The 27,423-nt window shown below is 39.8% G+C and overlaps 1 protein-coding gene across 2 annotated transcripts in view; it reads left to right on the forward strand.

The window, feature by feature from the left end:
• The window catches only part of CMYA5 (cardiomyopathy associated 5), a 105,905-nt gene that overhangs the window by 31,081 nt on the left and 47,401 nt on the right, over positions 1–27,423 (forward strand). For both annotated transcript variants that reach the window (XR_008525323.2, XM_002815688.6), the window contains exons 2-4: positions 10,800–21,291; positions 25,776–25,871; positions 27,176–27,409. Coding sequence is in view for 1 of the 2 variants with exons in the window: in XM_002815688.6 (XP_002815734.4) it covers positions 10,800–21,291; positions 25,776–25,871; positions 27,176–27,409 (10,822 nt within the window). In the remaining variant the exon portion in view is untranslated. The remainder of the gene's footprint in view (positions 1–10,799; positions 21,292–25,775; positions 25,872–27,175; positions 27,410–27,423) is intronic.

The raw sequence follows: 27,423 nt of genomic DNA on the forward strand, positions 1-27,423 counted from the left end.
TGTGTAACAATTTATTCATTCATGGTTTCATGAAATTTTTTCTTAACTCCCTAATGGCATAAAAGTTCCTTTTAACCTAAGCTATTTTATATTATAGTTTGCTGAACTTTTATTCAGCAATGCATATTTTTTTCAGCTAAACACATTAATATTAAATTAAATCTTGGTGAAATATTAATTGTGAGTTAATGATTGCTTTTAAGAATTCCATTTTTTAAAAGACTCACATAAAACACTAACAGTTTGTATTAAAAGATCACAAGCTTTCTTGGTGTTTTATGGCTTAAAATATATCTTTCAAAGCTTGTAATATAAGCAGGATCATATGTGACTTCCCCATTTTAATAACAATTGATATTTAATGCATTTTAAAAGACTTCATGAGAAAGATATCTGACCCATTACATTCTTTTGTTTTATACACTTCCTGTTAGTGCACTGTGATTGCTTGAGAGAATAAAGCATCATGCAAATCTAAGGTATTTTTCATAATTATATTCCTATAAAGAACTTTAATGTTACTTTAACTGCTGATCAGAGGAAGGAACTACAAGTTCCTAGAATACAAATCTTGAGCTCCGTAGAAACGAAGTATAATAATATAATCATGCTGCATAATGACATTTTGGTTAATGACAGACTGCATATACAACAGTGGTCCCATAAGATTATAATGCCATATTTTACTTACTTTTTCTATGTTTAGCTGTACAAATACTCACCATTGCGTTACAGCTGCTTACAGTATTCAGTACAGTAACATGCTGTATAGGTTTGTAGCCTAGGAGCAATAGGCTATACCATATAGTCTCTCTGTAATAGACTCTACCATCTAGGTTTGTGTAAGTACACTCTATGATGTTTACACAATGATGAAACTGCCTAATGATGCATTTCTCAGAATGTATCCCTGTTGTTAAGTGACACGTGTTATACAAACTTAACCTTCAGATAAAAATAGAGAACCCATTTCACTTCTTCAGAAGTGTAGGGGTTTTTTTAAGGAAAGAATGAGAGAATCAATTCAAACCAAAGATTGATGAAGAAATGTGGGAAACTTATTTTGGTAGCTCCTCTATGATGGCTACCCATTTCCCTCTTTAAAAGTTCAATTTGTACATATGTGTTACCTCCCTCATATTTTTTCACTTATAAAATGAGAAATATTATAAAACCACAAGGCTCTTTCCACTCATGATTCTAATAACTTAATTTTCCATAAGTTACTGGTTTCTGAGCTAAGATGAAATAGGTGTGCCTAGGAAGGCTGATCACAGCCTAAACAGGAAACAGGAAGTTTTGGCATGGTCATCATATTCCAGAACCTAATCCTTCATTTTGAAATATCAGATGTTATATTTTTTAGCATATTTAATGAAATTCATTTTTTGAGAACTGGTTTACACTAATACAACTCACAAAAAACACATTTAGAAAAATATGTCCATTTAACAGTTGGAGATAAGAAGATCACCAGCAAATGTATTAAAGCACCATTCATAAGTTATCTCATTTCCTTCCTACCATGCAAAGGGACATGAACACACAATGAAAATATAAATTAGAATTTATCAGGGAAAATTCAGAAAGGGAGAAGTAGTAGAGCACACACAATCCTATAAGCTCTCATCTCACAAAGAGTAATGCTTGCTCAGGGCATAGCTGGACTACTATGGGAAGGGAAGGGCTTCTGTAGAAGAATGATGCTTATGTAATGCTTAACTTATTTATAGGGATGGCAGATATGGAAATAAAAGACAAAATTGAACTTTGTCAGAGAACTGAAAGCAATGAAAAGAATGGAAATTCGAAAACTGAAAAATACAATAATAAAAAATGACACATTTGATTATGTTTAGTAAGCAGTTTAGACACAGTTGAATACAGAATTAGTATGCTGGTTGATAAATTGGAAGAAACATCCAAATGAAGCACACACAGGATACAGTGAAATGTTTCAATTTGTGAAAAACTGGGATCTCAGATGACAAGAGAGGCAATGAGGCAGAAGCAATATTTGAACAGAGTGTGGCTGAGGATTTCTGGAAAATGCTGAAGGACATTAATCTACAGATTCCAGAAACCATGCAAACTCCAAGCAGGATAAGATGTCTAAGAATATGACAGTAACTTCTGAAAACTCAAGACAACCACCAAATCCCAAAAACAGTTGTAGGGAGGTAGTGGGGGAAAAAAGTCCAAATCATCTTCAAAAAAGTGACAGTTACACTGACAGCCAACTTATCAATACAAACAATGGAAGACAGAAGACAATGGAATGATATTTTTTAAGTGCTAAGATAAAAATAACTGCCAATCTAGATTTTTTTTTTTTTTTTTGAGAAGGAGTTTTGCTCTTGTTGCCCAGGCTGGAGTGCAGTGGTGCAATCTCAACTCACTGCAACCTCCCCCTCCCAGGTTCAGGCAATTCTCCTGCCTCAGCCTCCCAAGTAGCTGGGATTACAGGCATGCACCACCACGCCCAGCTAATTTTGTATTTTTACTAGAGACAGGGTTTCTCCATGTTGGTAAGGCTGGTCTTGAACTCCTGACCTCAAGTGATCTGCTGGCCTCGGCCTCCCAAAGTGCTGGGATTACAGGCGTGAGCCACCACACCTGGCCCAATCTAGAATTTTATATCCTGAAAAAATATTCTTCAAGGATGAAAATGTAAAAAGACTTTTAATGAAAAAAGTAGGAAGAGCTTGTCCCCAGAAGATTCACACCAGAGGAAATACTAAAGGGAGGAGGAAAATGGTTCCAGATGGAATCTTAGAGATACAGGAAGGAATGAAGCACAATAAAAAGGTTCTGTATCTAAGTAAATCTAAATAAATATTGACAATAAAAATAATTATATCCCACATGGCTTAACATTTAGATTGAAAATACAGAAGGACATGTAAGTTGAAATTAAAGGATTCATGGTCTTTGTGTTGTCTGGGAATAGGTAAAAATATCAATTTATATTAGACATTAATGAGTCAAAGATGTATGTTGTAATTTTCAGGGTAATCACTAAAATAATAGTCAAATAGAATGTAGCTAACAAGCTAATAGAAAAGGAAATGGAATAATAAAAAGATTCAATCCAAAATAAGGCAAGGCTGAGTGTGGTGGCTCGCTTTGTGAAGCTAAGGTGGGAGAATTGCTTGAGTCTGAGAGTTTGAGACCAGCCTAGGCAACATATTGAGACCCCCATCTCTATTTTTAAAAAATAAAAAACAAAATAAGGCAAGATAGGAGAGAAAAAGGAATATAGAATAGGTAGGACAAATAGAAAATAAATAATAAGATGACAAATTTAACTCCAAACCTATTGGCAATTATATTACATTTAAATGGACTAAATGCTCCATTTAAAAGTCAGAGAGCTCTATTTAAATGGTCAGAATGGATTTTTTAAAAACTATATGCTGCTTATAAGCGACATATCTAAAATACAAAGATATAGGAAGGTTCCAAGTAAAAATGCAAAAAGATATATCATGCAAATGATATATATGGATGGATAATGCAAACATTAACCAAAAGATAGCTGGCATAATGCTATTAATATCAAAGCAAAGCTTTAATAGTATCAAACTAGACTCTAGAAAAAAATCTTTATTTACAGATAAAACGGACATTTCATTATTATTGAAAGTTAAAACTTCCAGAAAGATATAACTATTCTAAATCTATTATTACCTATTAATATAGATTCAAAATGTTTAAGTCAAATATTTACAGAACCATAAGGAGAGACAAATCCACAATTGTGTTAGAAAATGTTAACACATTTCTCAGTGTTAGAACTGGCAGACAAAAAATATAACTAAGGCTAAAAAAGATCTGAATAACACAATAAATAAGCCTGACTTGGTTAACATATATAGAACACTGTTGAAAAACTGCAGAACATATGTTCTTTTCATGAACCCATAAACATTTTTCTTAAAATGGCCATATAGCCATAAAGTTTCAACAAATTTTGAAGTATAACTTCATACAAAATAAATTCTCTGATCACAATGCAATTAAACTAGAAAGTAAACAAAAAGATAATTAGGAAATCCTCATGTATTTTGAAATTGCAAAATACATTTTCAAATAATCTATGGGCCAGACAAGAAATCACAAAGGAAATTTCAAAACATTTTGAGATTAATAACTTTTAAAATGCTATATATCAACCTTTAGATTATACATCTAAATGTGTGCTTAAAGAGAAGCACATGTCTTGACTTCACATGTTAGAAAAAGGGAAAGTTTGAAAATTAATGACATAAGAATCTATCTGAGCCATGTGCAGTGGCTCATGCATGTAATCCCAGCACTTTGGGAGACTGAGGTGGGCAGATCACTTGGGGTCAGGAGTTCGAGACCAGCCTGGCCAACATGGTGAAACACCATCTCTACTAAAAATACAAAAAATTAGCTGGCATGGTGGCGCGTGCCTGTAATCCTAGCTACTTTGGGTGGCTGAGGTGAGAGAATTGCTTGACCCAGGAGGTGAAGGTTGCAGTGAGCCAAGATTGTGCCACTGCACTCCAGCCTGGGTGACAGAGTGAGACGCTGTCTCAAAAAAAAAAAAAAAAAATCTATCTGAAAAAGGTAGTATAAATATTAAATAAAAAATTGAGATGACACAACCAATATCAAGAATGGCAAAAAAAAATGAGTAAAATTTTAGGTCTTACATACATTTAAAAGATCCTAAATGGATATTATGAACAACTTTAATTCAATGATTTCTAAACATTTAAATGAAATAGATAAATTCTTAGAAAAGTACAAAATAAAAACTAACACAAAACAAAAAGAAATTCTGAAGTCATATAACTATTAAATATTAAATTGCTAACTAAAAACCTTACCACAAAGAGGACTCCAGGTCCAGACTGCTTCACTAATAAATTCTACCAAACACTTAAGGGAGAAATAAGGTAATATTTTACACACTCTTCCAGAGGAGAATAAAGGAGGGAACAATTCCCAGTTTGTTCTATGAGGCATCATCATCTTGCTACAGAAACCTGACAAACACATTATAGAAAAGGAAATTACATAGGCCGGGTGCAGTGGCTCACGCCTGTAATCCTAGCACTTTGGGAGGCCGAGGTGGGCGCATCATGAGGTCAGGAGTTCGAGACCAGCCTGGCCAACATGGTGAAACCTCGTCTCTACTAAAAATACAAAAATTAGCCAGGCGCAGTGGCAGGCACCTGTAATCCCAGCTACTCGGGAGGCTAAGGCAGGAGAATTGCTTGAACCCTGGAGGCGGAGATTGCAGTTTGCCAAGATCACACCACTGCACTCCAGCCCGGGCGACAGAGTGAGACTCCATCTCAAAGAAAAAAAAAAAAAGAAAAAGAAAAGAAAAGGAGATTACAGGCTGGCCATGGTGGCTCACACCTGTAATCCTAACACTTTGGGAGGCCAAGGCAGGAGGATGGCTTAAGGCCAAGAGTTCGAGAACAACCTGGGTGACATGTCAAGATTCCTGTCTCTACAAAAAATTAAAATATTAACCAAGTGTGATGGGGCACACCTATAGTTGCAGGTACTTAGGATGCTGAGGAGAGAGGATTGCTTGAGCCCAGGAGTTTGAGGTATCAGTGAGCTATGATCGTGCCACTGCACTCCAGCCTGGGTGACAGAGTGAGACCCTGTCTCAAAAACAAAACAATAAAAAAAAAAAAAAAAAAAGGAGATTACAGGGTAATATCACTCATTAACATGGGAGAAAAATTTCTAAACATATTATTAGCAAACAAGAAAATCTTGCATTATATAAAAATATAATATATCACAGCCATGTTGAGTTCAGTTCAGGAGTTCAAGATTGGTTTGTTATTTGGATATCAATCACTGTAATTTATCACATTAACAGGATAGAAAAGAAAATATGATCATTTCCATAGTTTCATTAAAAAATTTTTAATCGGCTGGGTGTGGTGCCCCAAGCCTATAACCCCAGCACTTTGGGAGGCCGAGGTGGGTGGATCACCTGAGGTCAGGAGTTTGAGACCAGCCTGACCAACATGGTGAAACCCCATCTCTGCTAAAAAAATACGAAATTAGCCAGGCGTGGTGGTGCCCGCCTGTAATCCCAGCTACTTGGGAGGCTGAGGCAGGAGAATTGCTTGAACCCGAGAGGTGGAGGTTGCAGTGAGCCGAGATCGCACCATTGCACGCCAGCCTGGGCAAGAAGAGCAAAACTCCATGCCCCACCCAAAAAATTGTTTAATAAAACTTAACATTCATCATTTTAAAAAACTGCCTTAGCAAATAGGAATAGAAAGAAACTTCCTTCGTCAGATGAGGGTTATCCTCCAAATGAAAGGGGAGCCTTTGACATCTCTGGTATCCATCTGTTTGCTTGATCTAACTCAGATCAGCTGAACCTTCTCCTTGCCCAATGCTGAAAGTGTGGAGGAAGTGATCTTCCCAAGACATTATTTGTCTCACTACACTCCTATAGATAAATCTATGTGGGATGTTAACTGATAATCAGATGGCTGCTTTGTGAGAATGCAGTCAGAGGGGAATGGATGAGATGATTTTCATAGCCAGTATCTTTTAACTATGAAAAGCTGATATGTACATAGATGGGAACACTGAATGGTATGGTGACCATTTCTCTTCTGTTAATACATTGTTTCTTTAGACTGAGTGTAATACTGCCATGGCTTTACACATGCTAATACTGTATAGTCATTCTCTAGTTCCCGTTGGCTCTGTCATTCAACTTTGGGTCTCTCAGTGAGCCAGACTGTTTATTCATGCTACATTTTTTATATCCTATGACCTTTTCTCGGAATGACCTCCCCACCCTTACACCATCTCCTATCTTCATTCACTTAGCAAACTCCTATTTCTTCTTCTACAAACCAACTCAAGTATTTTTCCTCTGAAGTTGTCCCTTCTTTATGTTCTAATTGTATCTTGCCTATCTTCTGTAATAGTACTTATCACACTGTATTAAAATGTTCTTAACATTCAACTCAGCAATTCCATTGCTGGATATAGACCCAAAGGAAAATAAATCATTCTACCAAAAAGGCATGTACACTCATGTTCATCCCAGCACTTCACAATAGCAAAGACATGGAATCAACCTAGGTGCCCATCAACGGTGGATTGGATAAAGAAAATATGGCACATATACACCATGGAATACTATGCAGCCATAAATAAGAATGAAATCATGTCCTCTGCAGCAACATGGGTGCAGCTGGAATCCATTATCTGAAGTGAATTAACACAGAAACATAAAGCCAAATACTGCATATTCTCACTTACAAGTGGGAGCTAAATTTTGGGTACACATGGACATAAAGATGGGCACAATAGACACTGGCGACTACAAAAGTGGGGAGGAGGAAGAGGTAAGAGCTAAAAAACACACTGGGTACTATGTTCACTATTTGGGTGATGGAATCCCATCACCCAAACTCAGCATCAAACAGTATACCCATGTAACAAACCTGCACATGTTCCCCCTGAATCTAAAATAAAAATGGAAGCAGGGTGCGGTGGCTCATGCCTGTAGTCCCAGCACTTTGGAAGGCTGAGGTGGGCAGATCACTTGAGGCCAGAAGTTCGAAGCCAGCCTTGCCAACATGGTGAAATCTCGTCTCTACTGAAAATACAAAAAATTAGCCGGGCGTTATGACACGCACCTGTAATCCCAGCTACTTCCGAGGCTGAGGCAGGGAAATCACTTAAACCCAGGAGGCAGAGGTTGCCGTGAGCCAAGACTGCACCCCTGCACTCCAGCCTGGGCAACAGAGCAAGACTCTGTCTCATAAAATAAAATAATAAATAAATTTTAAAAACTGGAAATTAAAAAAGAATGTTTGGTTGTCTCTCCATATTAGATTTTGAATTTCTTAGAAGAAGGTTCTAAGTGCTTTATATTTGTACTCCTAGTATTTGAACTCAATGAAAGTTTATTAAGTAAAGAAATACATGAATGAATGAAAATGTGTAAGCAACTATTGAGTGAGTGAATCAGTAGGGCTCTCCTGTCTTGTGACCACCATGTGTGTTCTGTCCTCAGCACTCATTAACTCATTCTAGCTGGTAATGAAAACTTCTCTGGTTGGGCACATAGAATTTACAATCAATAGTTAACTCTAAATTGAACTTATAATTGAATTTTATAATGCTTCTACATTCATGGGCATTCAAAATGCTGACTTCCCAGATGCATGTCATAACCTTAATTTTTAATTTCATCCTATTTCTAAGTGACATGGAAGAGAGAAGATGTAGGATGAGTTGAAGGTTTTTTGTGGAATAGCTTTAATTAGGTACGTAAAAGAGCCTGAAAAAACAGTTTAAAATAAGATTCCGTTCAGGACCAAGATACAGTATGAATTCCTAATTAAGTTCAGCAGTTTAATACCCAAGCAAATGAGTGAGAGCACAGTTGCGGGGAAGTGGAGAGACTACTTCCTGACCCTTCACTCATGGCATGTATAGAAAAGGATATAATTTATAGTACACTAGGGTTGAATGGATCTGGCTGCTTGCTATTGCAGGCTAGTGGCCCAAGGGGTCTGGCTGCTCCAGACTCCCCGTGGCTGTGCTGAGAACTAAGGAGACCAGGATCTCAGGACAGCCATAACCCCTTTGCAGTAGACTGCTGGGGAAACTCTGAAGCTTAATAAGGGAAGTTGAGTGCACCTGCAAGGACTTATGGTCCTGGTCCCCACCCAACCTAACAAACCAGGAAGGGTTTACAGTGAGAAAGAAAGATATGTGCTATTTAAGTGTCAGAGCTAGGATTGTTTAGGCCAGTGATTTTTTTTTTTTTCTTTTTTGAGACGGAGTTTCACTGTTGTCACCCAGGCTGGAGTGCAGTGGCGTGATCTCAGCTCACTGCAACCTCCGCCTCCTGGGTTCAAGCGATTCTCCTGCCTCAGCCTCCCGAGTAGCTGAGATTACAGGCACCCGCCACCATACCCAGCTGATTTTTGTATTTTTCGTAGACATGGGGTTTTACAATGTTGGCCAGGCTGGTCTCAAACTCCTGACCTCAGGTGATCCACCCGCCTCGGCCTCCCAAAGTGCTGGGATTACAGGCGTGAGCCACTGTGCCTGGCCAGGCCAGTGATTCTGAATACATGTTGTAGTCACCTGGCAGCTTTTAAAATCTAAAAACATAGCAATGTGAAGACCAAACCCTTGTACAATTAAATCAGAATCTCTGTGGAGAAGGGTATGGGGCAGTATTAGTATTTTTTAATAAGTTTCCACAGGTGGTTTTTATAATGTTTCAGAGTTAAGAACCTCTGATATATGTAGAGACTGATGATAAAAACAGTTTACTAAGGGACATAAATCTAACTGTAGATTTTTTTTTCAATTGCCTTAATTTAACACTTATGTTTAGTGTTTTTAACAGAAGGTTTTTTGTTTTTATTGTTGTAGACAGATGTAAGCCAGTCAGTAGCTGGGCTTCATCCTGCATATTCCTAGGAGGAAATATGTTTATGAAGTGATGGCAAACGTGGCTGCTGCGTTGGTCAGGGATGATAACCGCAGAGGAATTGAAACCCAGCCTTGAAGAGTAGGTAGAATTTACAGTTGCAGAAGTGGAGTGTGGTCGGGGCTCTGCATTCTAAATGGAGGAACAGCATAAGTACAAGTGAGGAAGAGGTAGAAGACAATTTCAGAGACGAGCACTACAGAGTCTAAGATGGGGGCCCAATAGCAAATGAAGGGGCGGCCAAAGCCAGCCATCTCGGAAGGGATGTGAGACCAGTCCACGGACACAGCCTTTCCACACTTCTGTATCCTGTAGCAGCTGAAAATGATCATGCCCAGGCCCCTTTCATCATCTGTCATCAGGAAGGCCTGACTACAGATAACGTTTATTGAGTGAGCACTAACTACATGCCAGGAATGTTCCCTAAGCATTTCGTGTGAGTTAACTAATTTAATCTTCACAACAACCTCACAAGATAGGTTCTATTATTATCCCTGTTTTATAGATGAGGAAAGTGAAGCACAGTAGGTTGACATTTTTTGTGACCTCTCTCTATTCAATGATCTGTTTTCTCTTTATCATGACTCAGAGTTCCCAAGATCTATTTGCCAAACGGCGAATTATTGTCAAAACAGGAATTTACCTGTAGGGGTAGGGTGCAGGTAGATCCTTGGAAAGAATATCAGATAGAGATCAGAGAGCTAAGGATTTTGAACATCTTTTTTTTTTTTTTTTTTTTCTGTGGATATGAAGAATTTGCTGAGATTTTAAAGCAGGGGGTGGCATACTGAGCTGTTTAGTAAAGCCAGTCTGGGAGGATGGGGCACAGTAGGTTGAGAGTGGGGAAAAATGAGGTACCTGTGATACCAGCTGACCAGTTAGGAAGTTAATGGCAGTGACTAGGAGGGAAGTGGTGAAAAGCTGGGTGAGGTGGCGATCGTGGTAACAGAGAGAGCACAGATACAAGAGTTATTATGAAGATCCTGGTGACTAGAGTGGGCTTGAGTGACTGCTGAGTCCCGAGGAGATCAGGAAGTCAATCCTGATGAGAGAAGGTGGTAAATTTAACTTTAGCTTTTTTGAGTTTGTGGAATAGTGAGTCATTCCAGCCTGGGATGTGTCATTGTATTGGGTATCCTGACTTTGGTTTTTAAACTTTATTTGATATACATCCCTCTTTTTGACATGGATGGCAATATTGATGTCTGTATTTTAATTTCACATTAGTCCTTTACCTGGTAAAAATATATTTACTTATTCTATTAATTAATATTATTTTATTATGATAATATATAATTAATATTGTTATTTGCTGTAGGTTATCAGACCAGGATGAAGAGGGAAAGATCAAGCAGGAGTGTATCATATCTGACCCCTCCTTTTCCATGGTGACAGTCCAAAGGGAAGATAGTGGGATAACCTGGGAAACCAATTCAAGTAGATCTTCTACTCCTTGGGCTTCAGAAGAAAGTCAGACTTCTGGTGTGTGTAGTCAGGAAGGGTCAACTGTGAATTCTCCTCCTGGAAATGTTTCCTTTATTGTGGATGAAGTGAAAAAGGTTCGGAAAAGGACTCATAAGTCAAAGCGTGGTTCACCATCATTACGCCGGAAAGGCAACAAAAAAAGAAATTCTTTTGAATCCCAAGATGTTCCAACAAACAAAAAAGGCAGTACTATAACTTCAGCAAGCCAGGTACTAACCACGGAAAAAGAGAAGTCATATACTGGCATTTATGATAAAGCAAGAAAAAAGAAGACCACTTCAAATACACCTCTGATTACTGGGGCAATATACAAAGAACACAAGCCATTAGTGTTAAGACCAGTCTACATAGGAACAGTACAATATAAAATTAAGATGTTTAATTCGGTTAAAGAAGAATTAATTCCTCTACAATTTTATGGAACATTGCCAAAAGGCTATGTAATTAAAGAAATACATTATAGGAGAGGGAAAGATGCATCCATTAGTCTAGAGCCAGATTTGGACAATAGTGGTTCTAATACAGTGTCCAAAACAAGCAAATTAGTAGCCCAAAGCATAGAGGATAAAGTAAAAGAGGTTTTTCCACCCTGGAGAGGCGCACTCTCCAAAGGATCAGAGTCCCTAACCTTAATGTTCAGTTGTGAAGGTCAAAAGAAAATTTATGCTGATTCTCCCCTAAATGCCACATCTGCATTGGAGCACACAGTTCCCTCTTATTCAAGTAGTGACAGAGCAGAACAAGGAATACAGCTCAGGCATTCACAGTCAGTGCCACAACAGCCAGAAGATGAAGCAAAACCACATGAAGTGGAACCTCCATCTGTGACACCCGACACACCTGCAACTATGTTCCTGAGAACAACAAAGGAAGAATGTGAGCTTGCTTCACCAGGAACTGCAGCTTCAGAGAATGACTCTTCAGTCTCACCATCATTTGCTAATGAGGTAAAGAAGGAAGATGTGTATTCTGCTCACCATTCCATTTCTCTGGAGGCAGCGTCACCAGGTCTGGCAGCATCTACCCAGGATGGTTTGAACCCAGACCAAGAACAGCCGGACCTGACTTCAATAGAAAGGGCAGAACCAGTCTCTGCAAAACTGACCCCTACCCATCCCAGTGTCAAAGGAGAGAAGGAGGAAAACATGCTTGAGCCATCCATTTCTCTTTCTGAACCTCTAATGTTAGAAGAACCAGAGAAAGAAGAAATAGAAACTTCCCTACCCATAGCTATTACCCCTGAACCTGAAGATTCTAATTTAGTAGAAGAAGAGATCATAGAACTTGATTACCCAGAAAGCCCATTAGTTTCCAAGAAGCCGTTCCCACCACATATGTCCCCTGAAGTGGAGCACAAAGAAGAAGAGCTTATTCTACCATTATTGACAGCATCAACTCCTGAACATGTTGCTCTGTCTGAGGAAGAAAGAGAGGAAATTGCATCTGTTTCTACTGATTCTGCTTTCGTATCAGAGTATTCAGTACCACAGGATTTGAACCATGAACTACAGGAGCAAGAAGGTGAGCCAGTTTCCCCATCCAATGTAGAAGCTATAGCTGAACATGCAGTTTTGTCCGAAGAAGAGAATGAGGAATTTGAGGCTTATTCCCTAGCTGCAGCCCCTGCATCTGAGCGCTCTCTCTCACCATCCACAACTGAGAAGACTTCGGAGAGCCAGTCTCCACTGTTTTCAACAGTTACACCAGAACACATGGTCCTATCAGGAGATGAGGCCTCAGAAAGTGGGTGTTACACACCAGACTCCACATCTGCTTCTGAATATTCAGTTCCATCCCAGGCAACAAAAGAGTCACTGAAGAAAACAATTGACCATAAGTCCCCGTTAATATCGAAAGGTGTTTCTGAGTACATGATTCCAGCAGAAGAGAAGGAATTCACTGGATCATTTACTCCAGCTGTGGCCCCTGCTTCTGAGCCCTTTCTCTCACCATCCACAACCGAGAAGACTTCTGAATGCCAGTCACCACTGCCTTCTACTGCCACATCAGAATACGTGGTCCCATCAGAAGGAGAGGACCTAGGAAGTGAATGTTTCACACCGGATTCAAAGTTGATCTCCAAATACGCAGCCCCACTCAATGCAACACAGAAATCTCAAGAGAAAATAATCAATGAGGCATCCCAATTCAAACCAAAAGGCATTTCTGAACACACAGTTCTGTCAGTAGAAGGCAAGGAGGACATTGGACCATCTTCCCCAGATTTGGTTGTTGCATCTGAACACTCTTTCCCACCACACACAACCGAGATGACTTCTGAATGCCAGGCCCCACCACTTTCAGCCACCCCATCTGAATATGTTGTTCTATCAGACGAAGAGGCAGTCGAGTTGGAACGGTACACACCCTCTTCTACATCTGCCTCTGAATTTTCAGTACCACCATATGCAACACCGGAGGCACAGGAGGAAGAAATTGTCCATAGATCTCTAAATCTAAAAGGTGCATCCTCACCCATGAATTTATCAGAAGAAGATCAAGAAGACATTGGACCTTTTTCTCCAGATTCTGCATTTGTGTCAGAATTCTCATTTCCACCGTGTGTAACCCAGGAAGCAGAGAAAAGAAAATTTGAGTGCGATTCTCCAATATGTTTAACATCACCATCTGAGCACACTATTTTGTCAGATGAAGACACTGAAGGAGCGGAACTGTTCTCTCCAGACTCAGCATCACAAGTTTCAATCCCTCCCTTTAGAATCTCAGAAACAGAGAAAAATGAACTTGAGCCTGATTCACTATTAACTGCAATGTCTGCTTCAGGTTATTCCTGCTTTTCAGAAGCAGATGAGGAAGCCATTGGATCTATAGCTGCTACACCTGTATCTGAGCAGTTCAGTTCATCACAGAAGCAAAAAGCTGAAACTTTCCCTTTGATGTCTCCGCTTGAAGACTTAAGTCTGCCGCCTTCAACAGATAAATCAGAGAAAGCGGAAATTAAGCCAGAAATTCCAACAACCTCAACATCTGTATCTGAATATCTCATTTTGGCACAGAAGCAGAAAACTCAAGCATATTTAGAGCCTGAGTCTGAAGACTTGATGCCTCCACATTTAACCAGTGAAGTGGAGAAGGGAGAAAGGGAGGCGAGTTCATCAGTAGCTGCAATACCTGCTTCTTTACCTGCACAATCACCTATAGTAAAGGAAGAAACCAAACCTGCATCTCCACATTCAGTTTTACCTGATTCAGTCCCTGCAATCAAGAAAGAACAGGAACCCACAGCAGCACTCACTCTAAAAGCTGCAGATGAACAGATGGCTTTGTCAAAAGTCAGAAAGGAAGAAATTGTGCCTGATTCTCAAGAAGCTACAGCACATGTATCACAGGATCAAAAAATGGAGCCTCAGCCTCCAAATGTTCCAGGGTCTGAGATGAAATATTCAGTTTTGCCTGACGTGGTAGATGAGCCAAAGAAGGGTGTCAAGCCCGAATTAGTTCTAAATGTGACTTCTGAACTAGAACAGAGAAAGTTGTCCAAGAATGAGCCTGAAGTAATAAAACCGTATTCACCTCTAAAGGAAACATCTTTATCTGGACCTGAGGTTTTATCAGCAGTGAAAATGGAGATGAAACATGATTCCAAAATAACAACTACACCTACAGTGCTTCATTCAGCTTCCTCAGGAGTGGAAAAGCAAGTTGAACATGGTCCACCTGCACTAGCATTTTCAGCTTTGTCAGAAGAAATTAAAAAAGAAATTGAACCCAGTTCCTCAACAACTACAGCATCTGTAACTAAGCTTGATTCAAACTTAACCAAAGTAGTAAAAGAAGAAATCCCAACAGATTCATCTCTTGTCACTCCTGTAGATCGTCCAGTTTTAACAAAAGTAGGAAAGGGTGAATTAGGAAGTGGTTTGCCACCACTGGTAACATCTGCAGATGAACATTCAGTTCTTGCAGAAGAAGACAAGGTGGCAATTAAAGGTGCTTCTCCCATTGAAACTTCATCCAAACATTTAGCTTTGTCAGAAGCAGAGAAGGAAATTAAATTTGATTCACTTCCAAGTGTCTCCTCTATAGTAGAGCATTCTGTTTTGTCAGAAGTAGAAGCCAAAGAAGTTAAAGCTGGGTTGCCACTAATCAAAATGTCATCTTCTCAGCATTCAGAGGAATCTGAGGAAGCAAGGGTAGAAGACAAACAAGGTCTTTTATTTTCTACAGTCCGTGACTCTGAACATTTGGTTTCATCACAGAAGAAGAGCTTGGTGTCTACCTCAGAGGTGTTAGGGCCTGAACATGAGCTTTCACTCAGCCTATGGGGTGAGATAAAGAAGGAAGAAACTGAACTTCCTTCATCACAAAATGTGTCACCTGCATCCAAACATATAATTCCAAAAGGCAAAGATGAGGAAATAGCAAGTTCATCTCCTGAGTTGGAAAATTTAGCATCAGGTTTAGCCCCAACATTACTGCTCCTCAGTGATGATAAGAACAAACAGGCAGTGGAGGTATCTTCTACAGCTCAGGGAGACTTCCCAACAGAAAAACAAGACGTTGCTTTGGCAGAGCTGTCTTTGGAACCTGAGAAGAAAGACAAGCCACACCAACCGTTGGAATTACCAAATGCTGGGTCAGAATTTTCTAGTGATTTAGGTAGACAAAGTGGATCCATAGGTACAAAACAAGCAAAGTCTCCCATAACTGAAACAGAGGATTCTGTTTTAGAAGAAGGCCCAGCTGAGCTTAGGAGCAGAGAAGGAAAAGAAGAAAATAGAGAGCTTTATGCATCTTCTACAATGCCTGCAATTTCAGAGCTTTCATCATTGCTTAGGGAGGAATCTCAGAATGAAGGAATTAAACCTTTCTCTCCCAAGATCGTCAGCCTAGAGTCGAAAGAACCACCTGCCTCTGTAGCTGAAGGAGGCAACCCAGAAGAATTTCAGCCATTTACTTTTTCTTTAAAAGGATTATCAGAGGAGGTTAGCCATCCAGCCGACTTTAAAAAGGGAGGAAATCAAGAAATAGGCCCATTACCACCAACTGGAAATTTGAAGGCACAAGTCATGGGAGATATTTTAGATAAGCTAAGTGAAGAAACAGGCCACCCAGATTCATCCCAGGTACTCCAGAGTATAACAGAACCATCAAAGATTGCTCCTTCTGACCTCCCTGTGGAACAAAAAAAGACAGAAAAAGCACTTCATTCAGATCAAACTATTAAATTACCTGATGTAAGCACCTCTTTTGAAGATAAACAAGATCTGGGTATTAAGCAGTTTTCATTTATGAGAGAGAATTTGCCTTTGGAACAATCAAAATCATTTATGACAACCAAGCCTGCAGATGTCAAAGAAACAAAAATGGAAGAATTCTTTATTTCTCCAAAGGATGAAAACTGGATGTTGGGAAAGCCAGAAAATGTGGCTAGTCAACACGAAGAGAGAATAGCAGGATCTGTGCAGCTGGATTCCTCTGGCAGCAATGAGCTGAGGCCAGGGCAGCTCAAGGCTGCTGTGTCCAGTAAGGACCATACATATGAAATGAGAAAGCAGGTCCTGCCGCATTCTGCTGAAGAATCTCATTTGTCATCACAAGAAGCAGTATCTGCTCTTGATACTTCCAGTGGTAGTGTAGAGACCTTATCAAGTAAAAGTTACTCTTCTGAAGAAGTAAAGCTGGCTGAAGAACCAAAGTCTTTAGTCCTAGCTGGAAATGTAGAGAGAAACATAGCAGAGGGGAAGGAGATTCATTCTTTGACGGAGAGTGAAAGTTTGCCATTGGAGAAAGCAAACACAGAGTTTTCCTGGCCTTCCAAAGAAGATAGCCAGGAAAAAATTAAACTGCCTCCTGAAAGATGCTTCCAGAAACCAGTGTCTGGCCTATCAGTGGAACAGGTGAAGTCAGAAACAATCTCCTCTTCTGTCAAAACAGCCCATTTCCTGGCAGAAGGTGTGGAACCTGCATTGGGCAATGAAAAAGAAGCACACAGGAGCACACCTCCTTTTCCTGAAGAGAAGCCATTGGAAGAATCAAAAATGGTTCAGTCAAAGGTTATTGATGATGCTGATGAGGGAAAGAAACCAGCACCAGAAGTAAAAATACCCGCGCAAAGAAAACCCGTCTCCTCAATCCATGCAAAAGAACCTCAATCCCCAGAGTCACCTGAGGTGACACAAAAGCCACCTACACAGCCAAAGGTGGCTAAGCCAGACCTTCCTAAGGAAAAGGGAAAGAAAGGAATTTCATCTTTCAAATTGTGGATGTCCAGCTTGTTTTTTAGATCAAGCACTCCAGATAACAAAGTTGCTGAACAAGAAGACTTAGAAACACAGCCAAGACCATCTGTAGAAAAAGCAGTGACTGTGATAGAGCCTGAAGGTACAAGTCCCACCAATTTTAATGTAGCTGAGAAACCAGCTGATCATTCATTATCAGAGGTAAAACTTAAAACTGCTGATGAACTCAGAGGTACTTCAGTAAAATCTGGTGACGGTCAAAACGTTAAAGAAAAATCCATAATTTTATCAAATGTAGAAGATTTACAACAGCCAAAATCCATTTCTGAGGTGTCTAGGGAAGATTATGGAAAAAAAGAAATCTCAGGCGATTCAGAGGAAATGAACATAAACTCAGTAGTTACTTCTGCTGATGGTAAGAATCTTGAAATTCAACCTTATTCACTAATCGGTGAGAAATTGGTTATGGAAGAAGCCAAAACTATTGTTCCTCTTCATGTTACTGATAGTAAAAGAGTCCAGAAGCCAGCAATCGCTCCTCCATCTAAATGGAATATTTCTATTTTTAAGGAAGAGCCAAGAAGTGATCAAAACCAAAAATCACTCCTTTCATTTGATGTAGTAGATAAGGTGCCACAACAGCCAAAATCAGCTTCCTCCAACTTTGCAAGTAAAAATATCACAAAGGAATCAGAGAAACCAGAGTCAATTATTTTGCCAGTAGAAGAATCAAAAGGCAGTTTAATTGATCTCAGTGAAGACAGACTCAAGAAAGAAATGCAAAATCCTACTTCCTTGAAAATTTCTGAAGAGGAAACCAAACTCAGGTCTGTTAGTCCAACTGAGAAGAAAGATAATTTGGAAAACAGATCATATAGCTTGGCAGAAAAGAAGGTGCTGGCAGAAAAACAAAACTCTGTGGCCCCATTAGAGCTTAGAGATAGTGATGAAATAGGGAAGACACAAATTACACATGGATCTAGATCTACTGAACTGGAAGAATCAAAAGCCGATGCTATGCCACAGCACTTCTATCAAAATGAAGACTACAATGAAAGACCCAAAATCATTGTTGGTTCTGAAAAGGAGAAAGGTGAAGAAAAAGAAAATCAGGTATATGTGCTTTCAGAAGGAAAGAAGCAGCAGGAACATCAGCCTTATTCTGTGAATGTAGCCGAGTCTATGATTAAAGAATCAGGTATCTCCTTAGGTCATTCTTTGGGTGAAACTCAATCATTTTCATTAGTTAAAGCTACATCAGTTACTGAAAAATCAGAAGCCATGCTCTCAGAGGCTCACCCAGAAATCAGAGAAGCAAAGGCAGTAGGAACCCAACCACATCCTTCAGAAGAAAGTAAAGTTTTGGTGGAGAAAACCAAGATTTTCCTGCCGGTGGCTCTTTCTTGTCGTGATGAAATAGAGAACCACTCTTTATCTCAGGAAGGAAATCTAGTATTAGAAAAGTCAAGCAGAGATATTCCAGATCACAGTGAAGAAAAAGAACAGTTCAGAGAGTCAGAGCTATCGAAAGGTGGTTCAGCAGATATCACAAAAGAAAGTAGGAAACAAGGATTTCAAGCAAAGGCAGTAGGAACCCAACCACATCCTTTAGAAGAAAGTAAAGTTTTGGTGGAGAAAACCAAGACTTTCCTGCCAGTGGTTCTTTCTTGTCATGATGAAACAGAGAACCACTCTTTGACTCAGGAAGGAAATCTAGTATTAGAAAAGTCAAGCAGAGATATGCCAGATCACAGTGAAGAAAAAGAACAGTTCAGAGAGTCAGAGCTGTCGAAAGGTGGTTCAGTAGATACCACAAAAGAAAGTATGAAACAAGGATTTCCATCTAAAGAATCTGAAAGGACTTTAGCTCATCCTTTTGATGAAACTAAGAGCTCAGAAACACCACCATATTTGCTGTCATCTGTAAAACCACAAACTCTTGCTTCAGGACCTTCTCCAGAAATTAATGCAGTGAAGAAACAAGAAATGCCACAATCAGAATTGACTCCAGAAAGGCATACAGTTCATACTATTCAGACATCTAAAGATGACACATCCGATGTGCCTAAACAATCTGTTCTTGTTTCAAAGCACCACTTGGAGGCTGTGGAAGATACCCATGTAAAGGAACCACTGTCTTCAGCAAAAAGCAACTATGCTCAATTTATATCTAATACATCAGCAAGCAATGCTGATAAAATGGTTTCTAATAAAGAAATGCCCAAGGAACCTGAAGACACGTATGCAAAAGATGAAGACTTTACAGTGACTAGTAAGCCAGCTGGACTTTCAGAAGATCAGAAGACTGCCTTTAGTATCATTTCTGAAGGCTGTGAGATATTGAATATTCATGCTCCTGCCTTTATTTCTTCAATCGATCAGGAAGAAAGTGAACAAATGCAAGATAAGTTAGAATATTTGGAAGAGAAAGCCTCATTTAAAACCATACCACTCCCTGATGATAGTGAAACAGTTGCTTGTCATAAAACATTAAAGAACAGGTTAGAAGATGAAAAAGTTACACCATTGAAAGAAAATAAACAAAAGGAAACTCATAAGACAAAAGAAAAGATATCCACAGATTCAGAAACTGGTGATTTATCGTTTATTCAGCCCACAATTCCCAGTGAAGAGGATTATTTTGAAAAATATACTTTGATTGATTATAACATCTCCCCAGACCCAGAAAAACAGAAAGCTCCACAGAAATTAAATGTTGAAGAGAAACTCTCAAAGGAAGTTACAGAAGAAACTATCTCATTCCCAGTAAGTTCAGTGGAAAGTGCACTAGAACATGAATATGACTTGGTGAAATTAGATGAAAGTTTTTATGGACCAGAAAACGGCCACGACATATTATCTCATCTAGAGACCCAAAGCCAAAACTCAGCTGACAGGAATGTTTCAAAGGACACAAAGAGAGATGTGGATTCAAAGTCACCAGGGATGCCTTTATTTGAAGCAGAGGAAGGAGTCCTATCACGAACCCAGATATTTCCTACCACTATTAAAGTCATTAATCCAGAACTTCTGGAGGAGCCACCTGCACTTGCATTTTTATATAAGGATCTGTATGAAGAAGCAGTTGGAGAGAAAAAGAAGGAAGAGGAGACAGCTTCTGAAGGTGACAGTGTGAATTCTGAGGCATCATTTCCCAGCAGAAGTTCTGACACTGATGATGGAACAGGAATATATTTTGAGAAGTACATACTCAAAGATGACATTCTCCATGACACATCTCTAACTCAAAAGGACCAGGGCCAAGGTCTGGAAGAAAAGCGAGTTGGTAAGGATGATTCATACCAACCAATAGCTGCAGAAGGGGAAATTTGGGGAAAGTTTGGAACTATTTGCAGGGAGAAGAGTCTGGAAGAACAGAAAGGTGTTTATGGGGAAGGAGAATCAGTAGACCACGTGGAGACCGTTGGTAACGTAGCGATGCAGAAGAAAGCTCCCATCACAGAGGACGTCAGAGTGGCTACCCATAAAATAAGTTATGCAGTTCCATTTGAAGACACCCATCATGTTCTGGAGCGTGCAGATGAAGCAGGCAGTCAGGGTAATGAAGTCGGAAATGCAAGTCCAGAGGTCAATCTGAATGTCCCAGTACAAGTGTCCTTCCCAGAGGAAGAATTTGCATCTGGTGCAACTCATGTTCAAGAAATACCACTAGAAGAACCTGAAATCCTGGTCCCACCTGAGCCGAGTGAAGAGAGGCTCCGTAATAGCCCTGTTCAGGATGAGTATGAATTTGCAGAATCCCAGCATAATGAAGTGGTTCCTCAAGACATTTTATCAGAAGAACTGTCTTCAGAATCCACACCTGAAGATGTCTTATCTCAAGGAAAGGAATCCTTTGAGCACATCAATGAAAATGAATTTGCTAGTGAGGCAGAACAAAGTACATCTGCTGAACAAAAAGAGCTGGGCAGCGAGAGGAAAGAAGAAGACCAATTATCATCTGAGTTAGTAACTGAAAAGGCACAAAAAGAGCTGAAAAAGTCCCAGATTGACACATACTGTTACACCTGCAAATGTCCAATTTCTGCCACTGACAAGATGTTTGGCACCCACAAAGACCATGAAGTTTCAACGCTTGACACAGCTATAAGTGCTGTAAAGGTAAATAGATGTTGAACACACATAATTAATAATATACATATACACATTTAATTTGCTTTTACATTTTCTCAGTTTTAAAGATGATTAATATTTGATCATTGATCTTTAAGCAGAATGGTCTGAAAGCAAACTAAGAATATTTCTTCCAGAATTTAGTTAAGGTAGGCTTGACAGACATTCATGCTTAAAAATCATGCTTAGAATCAACCAACCGCAGATCAAACATATCCAGGAACACACACACGCACACACACACACACACACACACACACACACACACAAAACAATAAAAAACAATAAGAGGGGGCCGGGTGTGGTGGCTCACACCTATAATCTCAGCACTTTGAGAGACCGAGGTGGGAGGATTGCTTGAGTCCAGAAGTATGAGACCAGCCTGGGCAACATGGGAAGACCTTGTCTCTACTAAAAATACAAAAATTAGCTGGGCATGGTGGCGCACACCTGTAGTTTAAGTTACTTGGGGGGCTGAGGTGGGAGGATCAGTTGAGCCTGGGAGGTCAAGGCTACAGTTTGCTGAGATCCCGCCACTGCACTCCACTCTAGGTGACAGAGTGAGACCCTGTCTCAAAAATAAAATAAAAATAAAAATAAAAATAACAGCAATAAAAATAATACAAATAAAAGCAATATAGTACAGCTATTTACATAGCATTTATATTGTATCAGGCATTATAAGTAATCTAGAGATGATTTAAAGTATAGGAGAGGATGTATGCCGGTTATATGAAAATACTATGCCATTTTATATCAGAGACTTGAGCATCTTCGTATTTTGGTATCTGCTGACATCCTGAAACCAGTCCTCTGCAGATATTGAAGACAACTGTACACACTGTGTGCCACACATTTTTCTAGGCCTAGGGGCTAGCAAGAGAGACAACACAGGGTCACTGCCCTTGAGGAGCTTGGTATTTTATGGCAATAGCCCTTAACATTACCAAAAATGCCAAATAACTTGAAATTTAAAAAATTACCTTTGAGCAAAAAACTGCAAAAAGCATAGTTTCCTTCCTATTATCTACAATATCATCCTTTAAAGAGACACATTTACAATACATTGAGACATTTCATTGCAAGTTACATATAAATAATACATTAAGAGTTTAAAATTTTACTTTCTTTATATTTCCTTTTAATTTATAAAATTCATGTTAGAAGCAGAAATTTTTTTGCATTCTTTCTGGCTATGTCTGTAGGACCCCAGTGTTCCAGATAAGTTAGTCCCAACATGTATCCTCCTGTAAGTGACTACAAATACTCCACTTCCCTGAGATACTGTTGGAATGTAGTCTTTGAGACTCTCCTCTGCCTTTCCATAGCCCTCTTACTGTTCTCACCATTCTTACCTCTTTAATCCATTCTCCATAGGGCAGCTGGAATTATCTTAAAATTACTAAATAACAATAACAATTGAGGATTTACTCTGTGCCATGCACTATTTTTTGTTTTTGTTTTTGTGTTTTAGAGACAGAGTCTCGCTGTGTCACCCAGGCTGGAGTGCAGTGGTGTAATCACAGCTCACTGCAGCCTTGACCTCCCAGGCTCAAGTGATCCCTCCACCTCAGCCTCCCAAGCCCCAAGTAGCTGGGAATATAGTCATGCACTGCCACACTGGGTTAATTAAAAAATTTTTTTTTGTACAGACAGGGTCTCCCTATGCTGCCCAGGCTGATCTAGAACTCCTGGGCTCAAGCGATCCTCCCTCCTTGGCCTCCCAAAGTGCTGGGATTACAGGTGTGAGTCACAATGCCCAGTCTTAAGTTCTTTATATACAGGATATCTTTTAGTCTTTCTAACAGCCCTGTCACTGTCATTAGTTTGCAGATAATAAAATTGTCTCAGAGAGTTTAAACGATTTGCCCAAGGTCATGGAAGGCGAAACTGGGGCTGGTACCTAGATTTTTCTGATGCCAGAGCTCATGTTCTTGACTATATACGCATACTGCTTGGCTCAGTACCTTGCTAATGGTAGTGATTTTCAATATGATCATTCAATTAGGTCCTTGTTAAATAATTATCAGACTCATTTTGATTCAATAGGATAACATTAGAATCTTGGCGTTTTTTTAACTCCCAAATTAATCCTTCTCAACTTGTCTGATATTGGTTCTAGTTCTCCAGGGTATAATTTTGTTGAAACTTTACTTGTTAAAGTTTGGGGTTAGGGAGTAGGGCAACTTCTTTTGTGAAATCTCAGACATCAGATGCATGAGCTACAGTGGAAGTGGGCCCCATTCTGTGGTGACAATTTGTTTTAACTCACAACTACTGAGCACTGCCAGCAGAAAGAAGACTGAATTTTTTTGGTCTTCTTAATATGTTTTGTTTATCTCTATGAGTTTTAGATATTAAAAAATAATCATCTAAGTATTATCAATTTAAAACAAATTTTATAAGTAGAGAGATATGATATCTCCTGCCTTAAAATCATTTTTAAAGTTTTTTTTAATTCTTGATCTTCTCTAAACAGTATGAGAAGGAGAAGGTGGGAACCCAGTTGACTAAAGCCAAGCAGCTAGCTTCATTTCATTAAGTCAGCCATGAAGATTAGTAAGAGTTGGTTGGTTGGCAATTCCTCCTCCTACTCCTCCTTTCTCCTCCTTCCTCCTCCTCCTCCCGCCTCCTCCCTCTTTCTCCTCCTCCTCCTCTTCTTCTTCTTCTTCTTCTTCTTCTTCCTCTTCCTCTTCCTCTTCCTCTTCTTCTTCTTCTCCTACTCCTCCTCCTCCTCCTTCTTCTTCATCCTCCTCCTCCTCCTCCCCTTCTTCCTCCTCCTCTTCCTTTCCCTCCTCCTCCTCCTCCTTGTCCTCCTCCTCCTCCTCTTCTTTTTCTTCCTTTTTTCTTCTTTCTTCTTTGACAGGGTCTCACTCTGTTGCCCAGGCTAGAGTGCAGTGGCATGATCATCATAGCGCACTGAAGCCTCCTGGGCTCAAGCAATCCTCTCGCCTCAGCCTCCTGAGTAGCTGGGACTAGAGACACATGCCATCACACCCAGCTACTTTTTAAATTTTTAGTGGACACAAGATGTCACTATGTTGCCCAGTCTGGTCTCGAAGTCCTGGCTACCAGCGATCTTCCCACCTAGGCCTCCCAAAGTGCTGGGATTCCAGGCAGTAGCCACTGCAGCTGGCCAGTTGGCAACTTTTTAAAAATAAAAATCAATTTAAAAAATTGTAGCTTGAGAATTTTCTAGCATCTTAAGGGCAGGCATTTGTGCCTGTTCCAGGAGCCAATGGCTGCAGTTATAGATCACCCAAGTCCTTGTGTCTCCTCCCCAGTCCATCCCCATCATGTGCTGTTATTTATTTTCTTCATTTACTCACTCCCTTCCTGCATTCTCAGTGTTTATTTATCTCCCATTGTGTGTCAGGAACTGTGCCAATCATTGAGAGAGAAAAAAACAAAGGAAGATGGACTTGTAGATTCCCAAAATCAATACAATGTTGTGAAAGCCCAATGTTCTGAGAAACTAACCTTTTGGGAGTGAAATGGTGGGGTAGGAAAGGGAACGTTAGTAAAGGTGTCTCTAAAAGGTGACGCTTGGGTGAGCTTTAAATGAGATAGAGCTCTTCTAGCAGTCAAGGTCAGGGACAACATTCTAGAGCCAAGGAATACCATATGAAGGCACACAGATGAGAAAGAGTGCAAGGACAAAGTCAGCTTGTGTGATTGGAGCCTGGGGGCTGTGGAGAAGAGGTAAGGGCCATAGAGGGAAGTAGAGACCAGATCCTGAGGAGACCTCCATCAATGTTGTATCTCCATCAGTCTGTGGCAGTGAATCAGACAGCTGAAGCTCTGCTATTTTTTCTGCTTTGTTATTTTTTAAGTTTAGCAAGATTGGCTGTTGCTAGGTTTATAATTATGGCTAAAGTGGATACCATGCTCCCCTATCACCCCATACGTTTTCTAGTTGGCTATTACCCCTTGAGTATTTTAACCCTTTGAGGGTCATTAGAACTTTTAGGTCCCTTTATAGACAGTCTCTCTCAGTTGGTATGCTAAATTTTGGGCCTTGTAGCACTCTGATCACCTTCTCAGGCCATTGGTGTAAATGTGAAGAAATTACTCAGGTATATTGGACCAGTTTAGCAAAAAGACTCCTCTCTCAGAACATATAAAAACCAAGGCCTTACTAGAGAGAACGCATTCAAATCCATAGTTCATTAAAACAGGTATGTTTTGAGCTCATCAATTTATCAAGAAAGTCCATTCTTTCACTTAAGAAGATATACTGTCTTTGTGTAGTTGTTTTGAGGTTTTCACTCAAAACCTCCTAATTGTTTATCATACAGAATTATCTATAGTCAGATGAAGCAGTAAAGAAAATTTAAGAACTCATTTGTTAGTGGATATAGTATAGTAAGTCTCTACCAAACATACTAAATTTATAAGGAATTTGGAGCTCACTGGTTGAAGTTCTCTTCCTAAATGTCATATACTAAGGATATCTTAATTCTTTTCTTCAGGTTCAATTAGCAGAATTTCTAGAAAATTTACAAGAAAAGTCCTTGAAGATTGAAGCCTTTGTTAGTGAGATAGAATCCTTTTTTAATACCATTGAGGTAAGTTAACACACCCATTTTACCTTAACCTGGCTTGTTCACAGTATCAGAAGTAAATGATTCTGAGGTGAAGGGATCTGACTTGGGGATTTTATGCGCATGTGTTGTTTGCCATTGTTGGTTCGGTTCCATTCAAAGCAAGAATGCTTAAAGTCTTCTCTCTGTGCATAATGAGTGAGACTCCTTTCTGCCTATGGATAAAAGATTTGCCCTTAACAACAGACATGCATTTATTAGACACTTACTTTAATAGGGCAAATGCTTTACATGCTTTACCTGACTGAATCCTCACAATTATATGAGATAGGTGTTATTATTGTTCCAATTTTATAGATAAGAAACCAAGTCTTAGAGTACATTCCTCGTTTTCATGCCTCTCACTGGGTTAACTCTGCAGAAATGCTCTGAGTTACTGTCCAGTGTCCCATGCCCAGGGCCAGTGAGTGCCTCTCATAGCACAACTATCTCTGATGAGTTCATGCTCTCCTAGCTGCTGGCTCCTGTCCCTTCTGCAGGGAAGAGAGGGACTAGCAATGCTCCATCCTTATACAGAGATGGCCCAGGCACCCTCACCAGTCAATCAGGACTGGCAGAGGGCCTGAGGCCACTGCAGAGGCTGCTGCACAGTTTCCCTACTACTGGGGCCACTCCACATGCTGGTTTGCTTGTAAGAGGTCTGCTTAATTCATGTTGCAGATCAACTAGTACGTGCTAGTTATTTCGGGTGTCCCCTTCCCCAGGTGTCCTTTTTAGAGAGTAAATTATGGGATCATCTTATTACTAGCCCCACAAGTGAGGACAGCCAGGCATCTGGATGTGTCTGGACAGGCAACAAAGTTTCTCTCACTGTGGGATAACTGCCATCTCACTGGAGAACATTTGGGGAGGTAGCCCCCATTCCATATCTGGGCTTTCTGCCTTGCACTGTGATATTAGTGGAGTGATACCTTTCCACCTTCTGAAGGCCAGGGATGCTCACTGAGCGTGATGCCGTTTTCAAGTTTCATCATGTGTGAGTGCAGGTGGGCAAGACTTCCATAAGAATATATATATATTTTGTATTACGGTAGCTAAAACTTTCTTGATGATACTGTTACGGTAAATTCTATTGCTTTATTGTGAAACTAATTGTGGGAAAGGGATTGGTAGGTTAGAAATTTGAACTGTGCATGTGATGTCTGCTTCTCTGATCAGGATGCCAGAGGTCAATTCTTTAAAAGGCTGGTGTTTCCAAAAAAAAAAAAAAAAATGCATGCATTTCTTGTTTCATTCAGAAGTGGGCTTTTTTGCTTGTTTGTTTTCAGGAAAACTGTAGTAAAAATGAGAAAAGGCTAGAAGAACAGAATGAGGAAATGATGAAGAAGGTTTTAGCACAGTATGATGAGAAAGCCCAGAGCTTTGAGGAAGTAAAGAAGAAGAAGATGGAGTTCCTGCATGAGCAGATGGTCCACTTTCTGCAGAGCATGGACACTGCCAAGGACACCCTGGAGACCATCGTGAGAGAAGCAGAGGAGCTTGATGAGGCCGTCTTCCTGACTGTAAGTGCCAAGTA

This window comes from Pongo abelii, chromosome 4 (genome assembly GCF_028885655.2).
Source record: "Pongo abelii isolate AG06213 chromosome 4, NHGRI_mPonAbe1-v2.0_pri, whole genome shotgun sequence".
Classification (NCBI taxonomy): Eukaryota; Metazoa; Chordata; class Mammalia; order Primates; family Hominidae; genus Pongo; species Pongo abelii.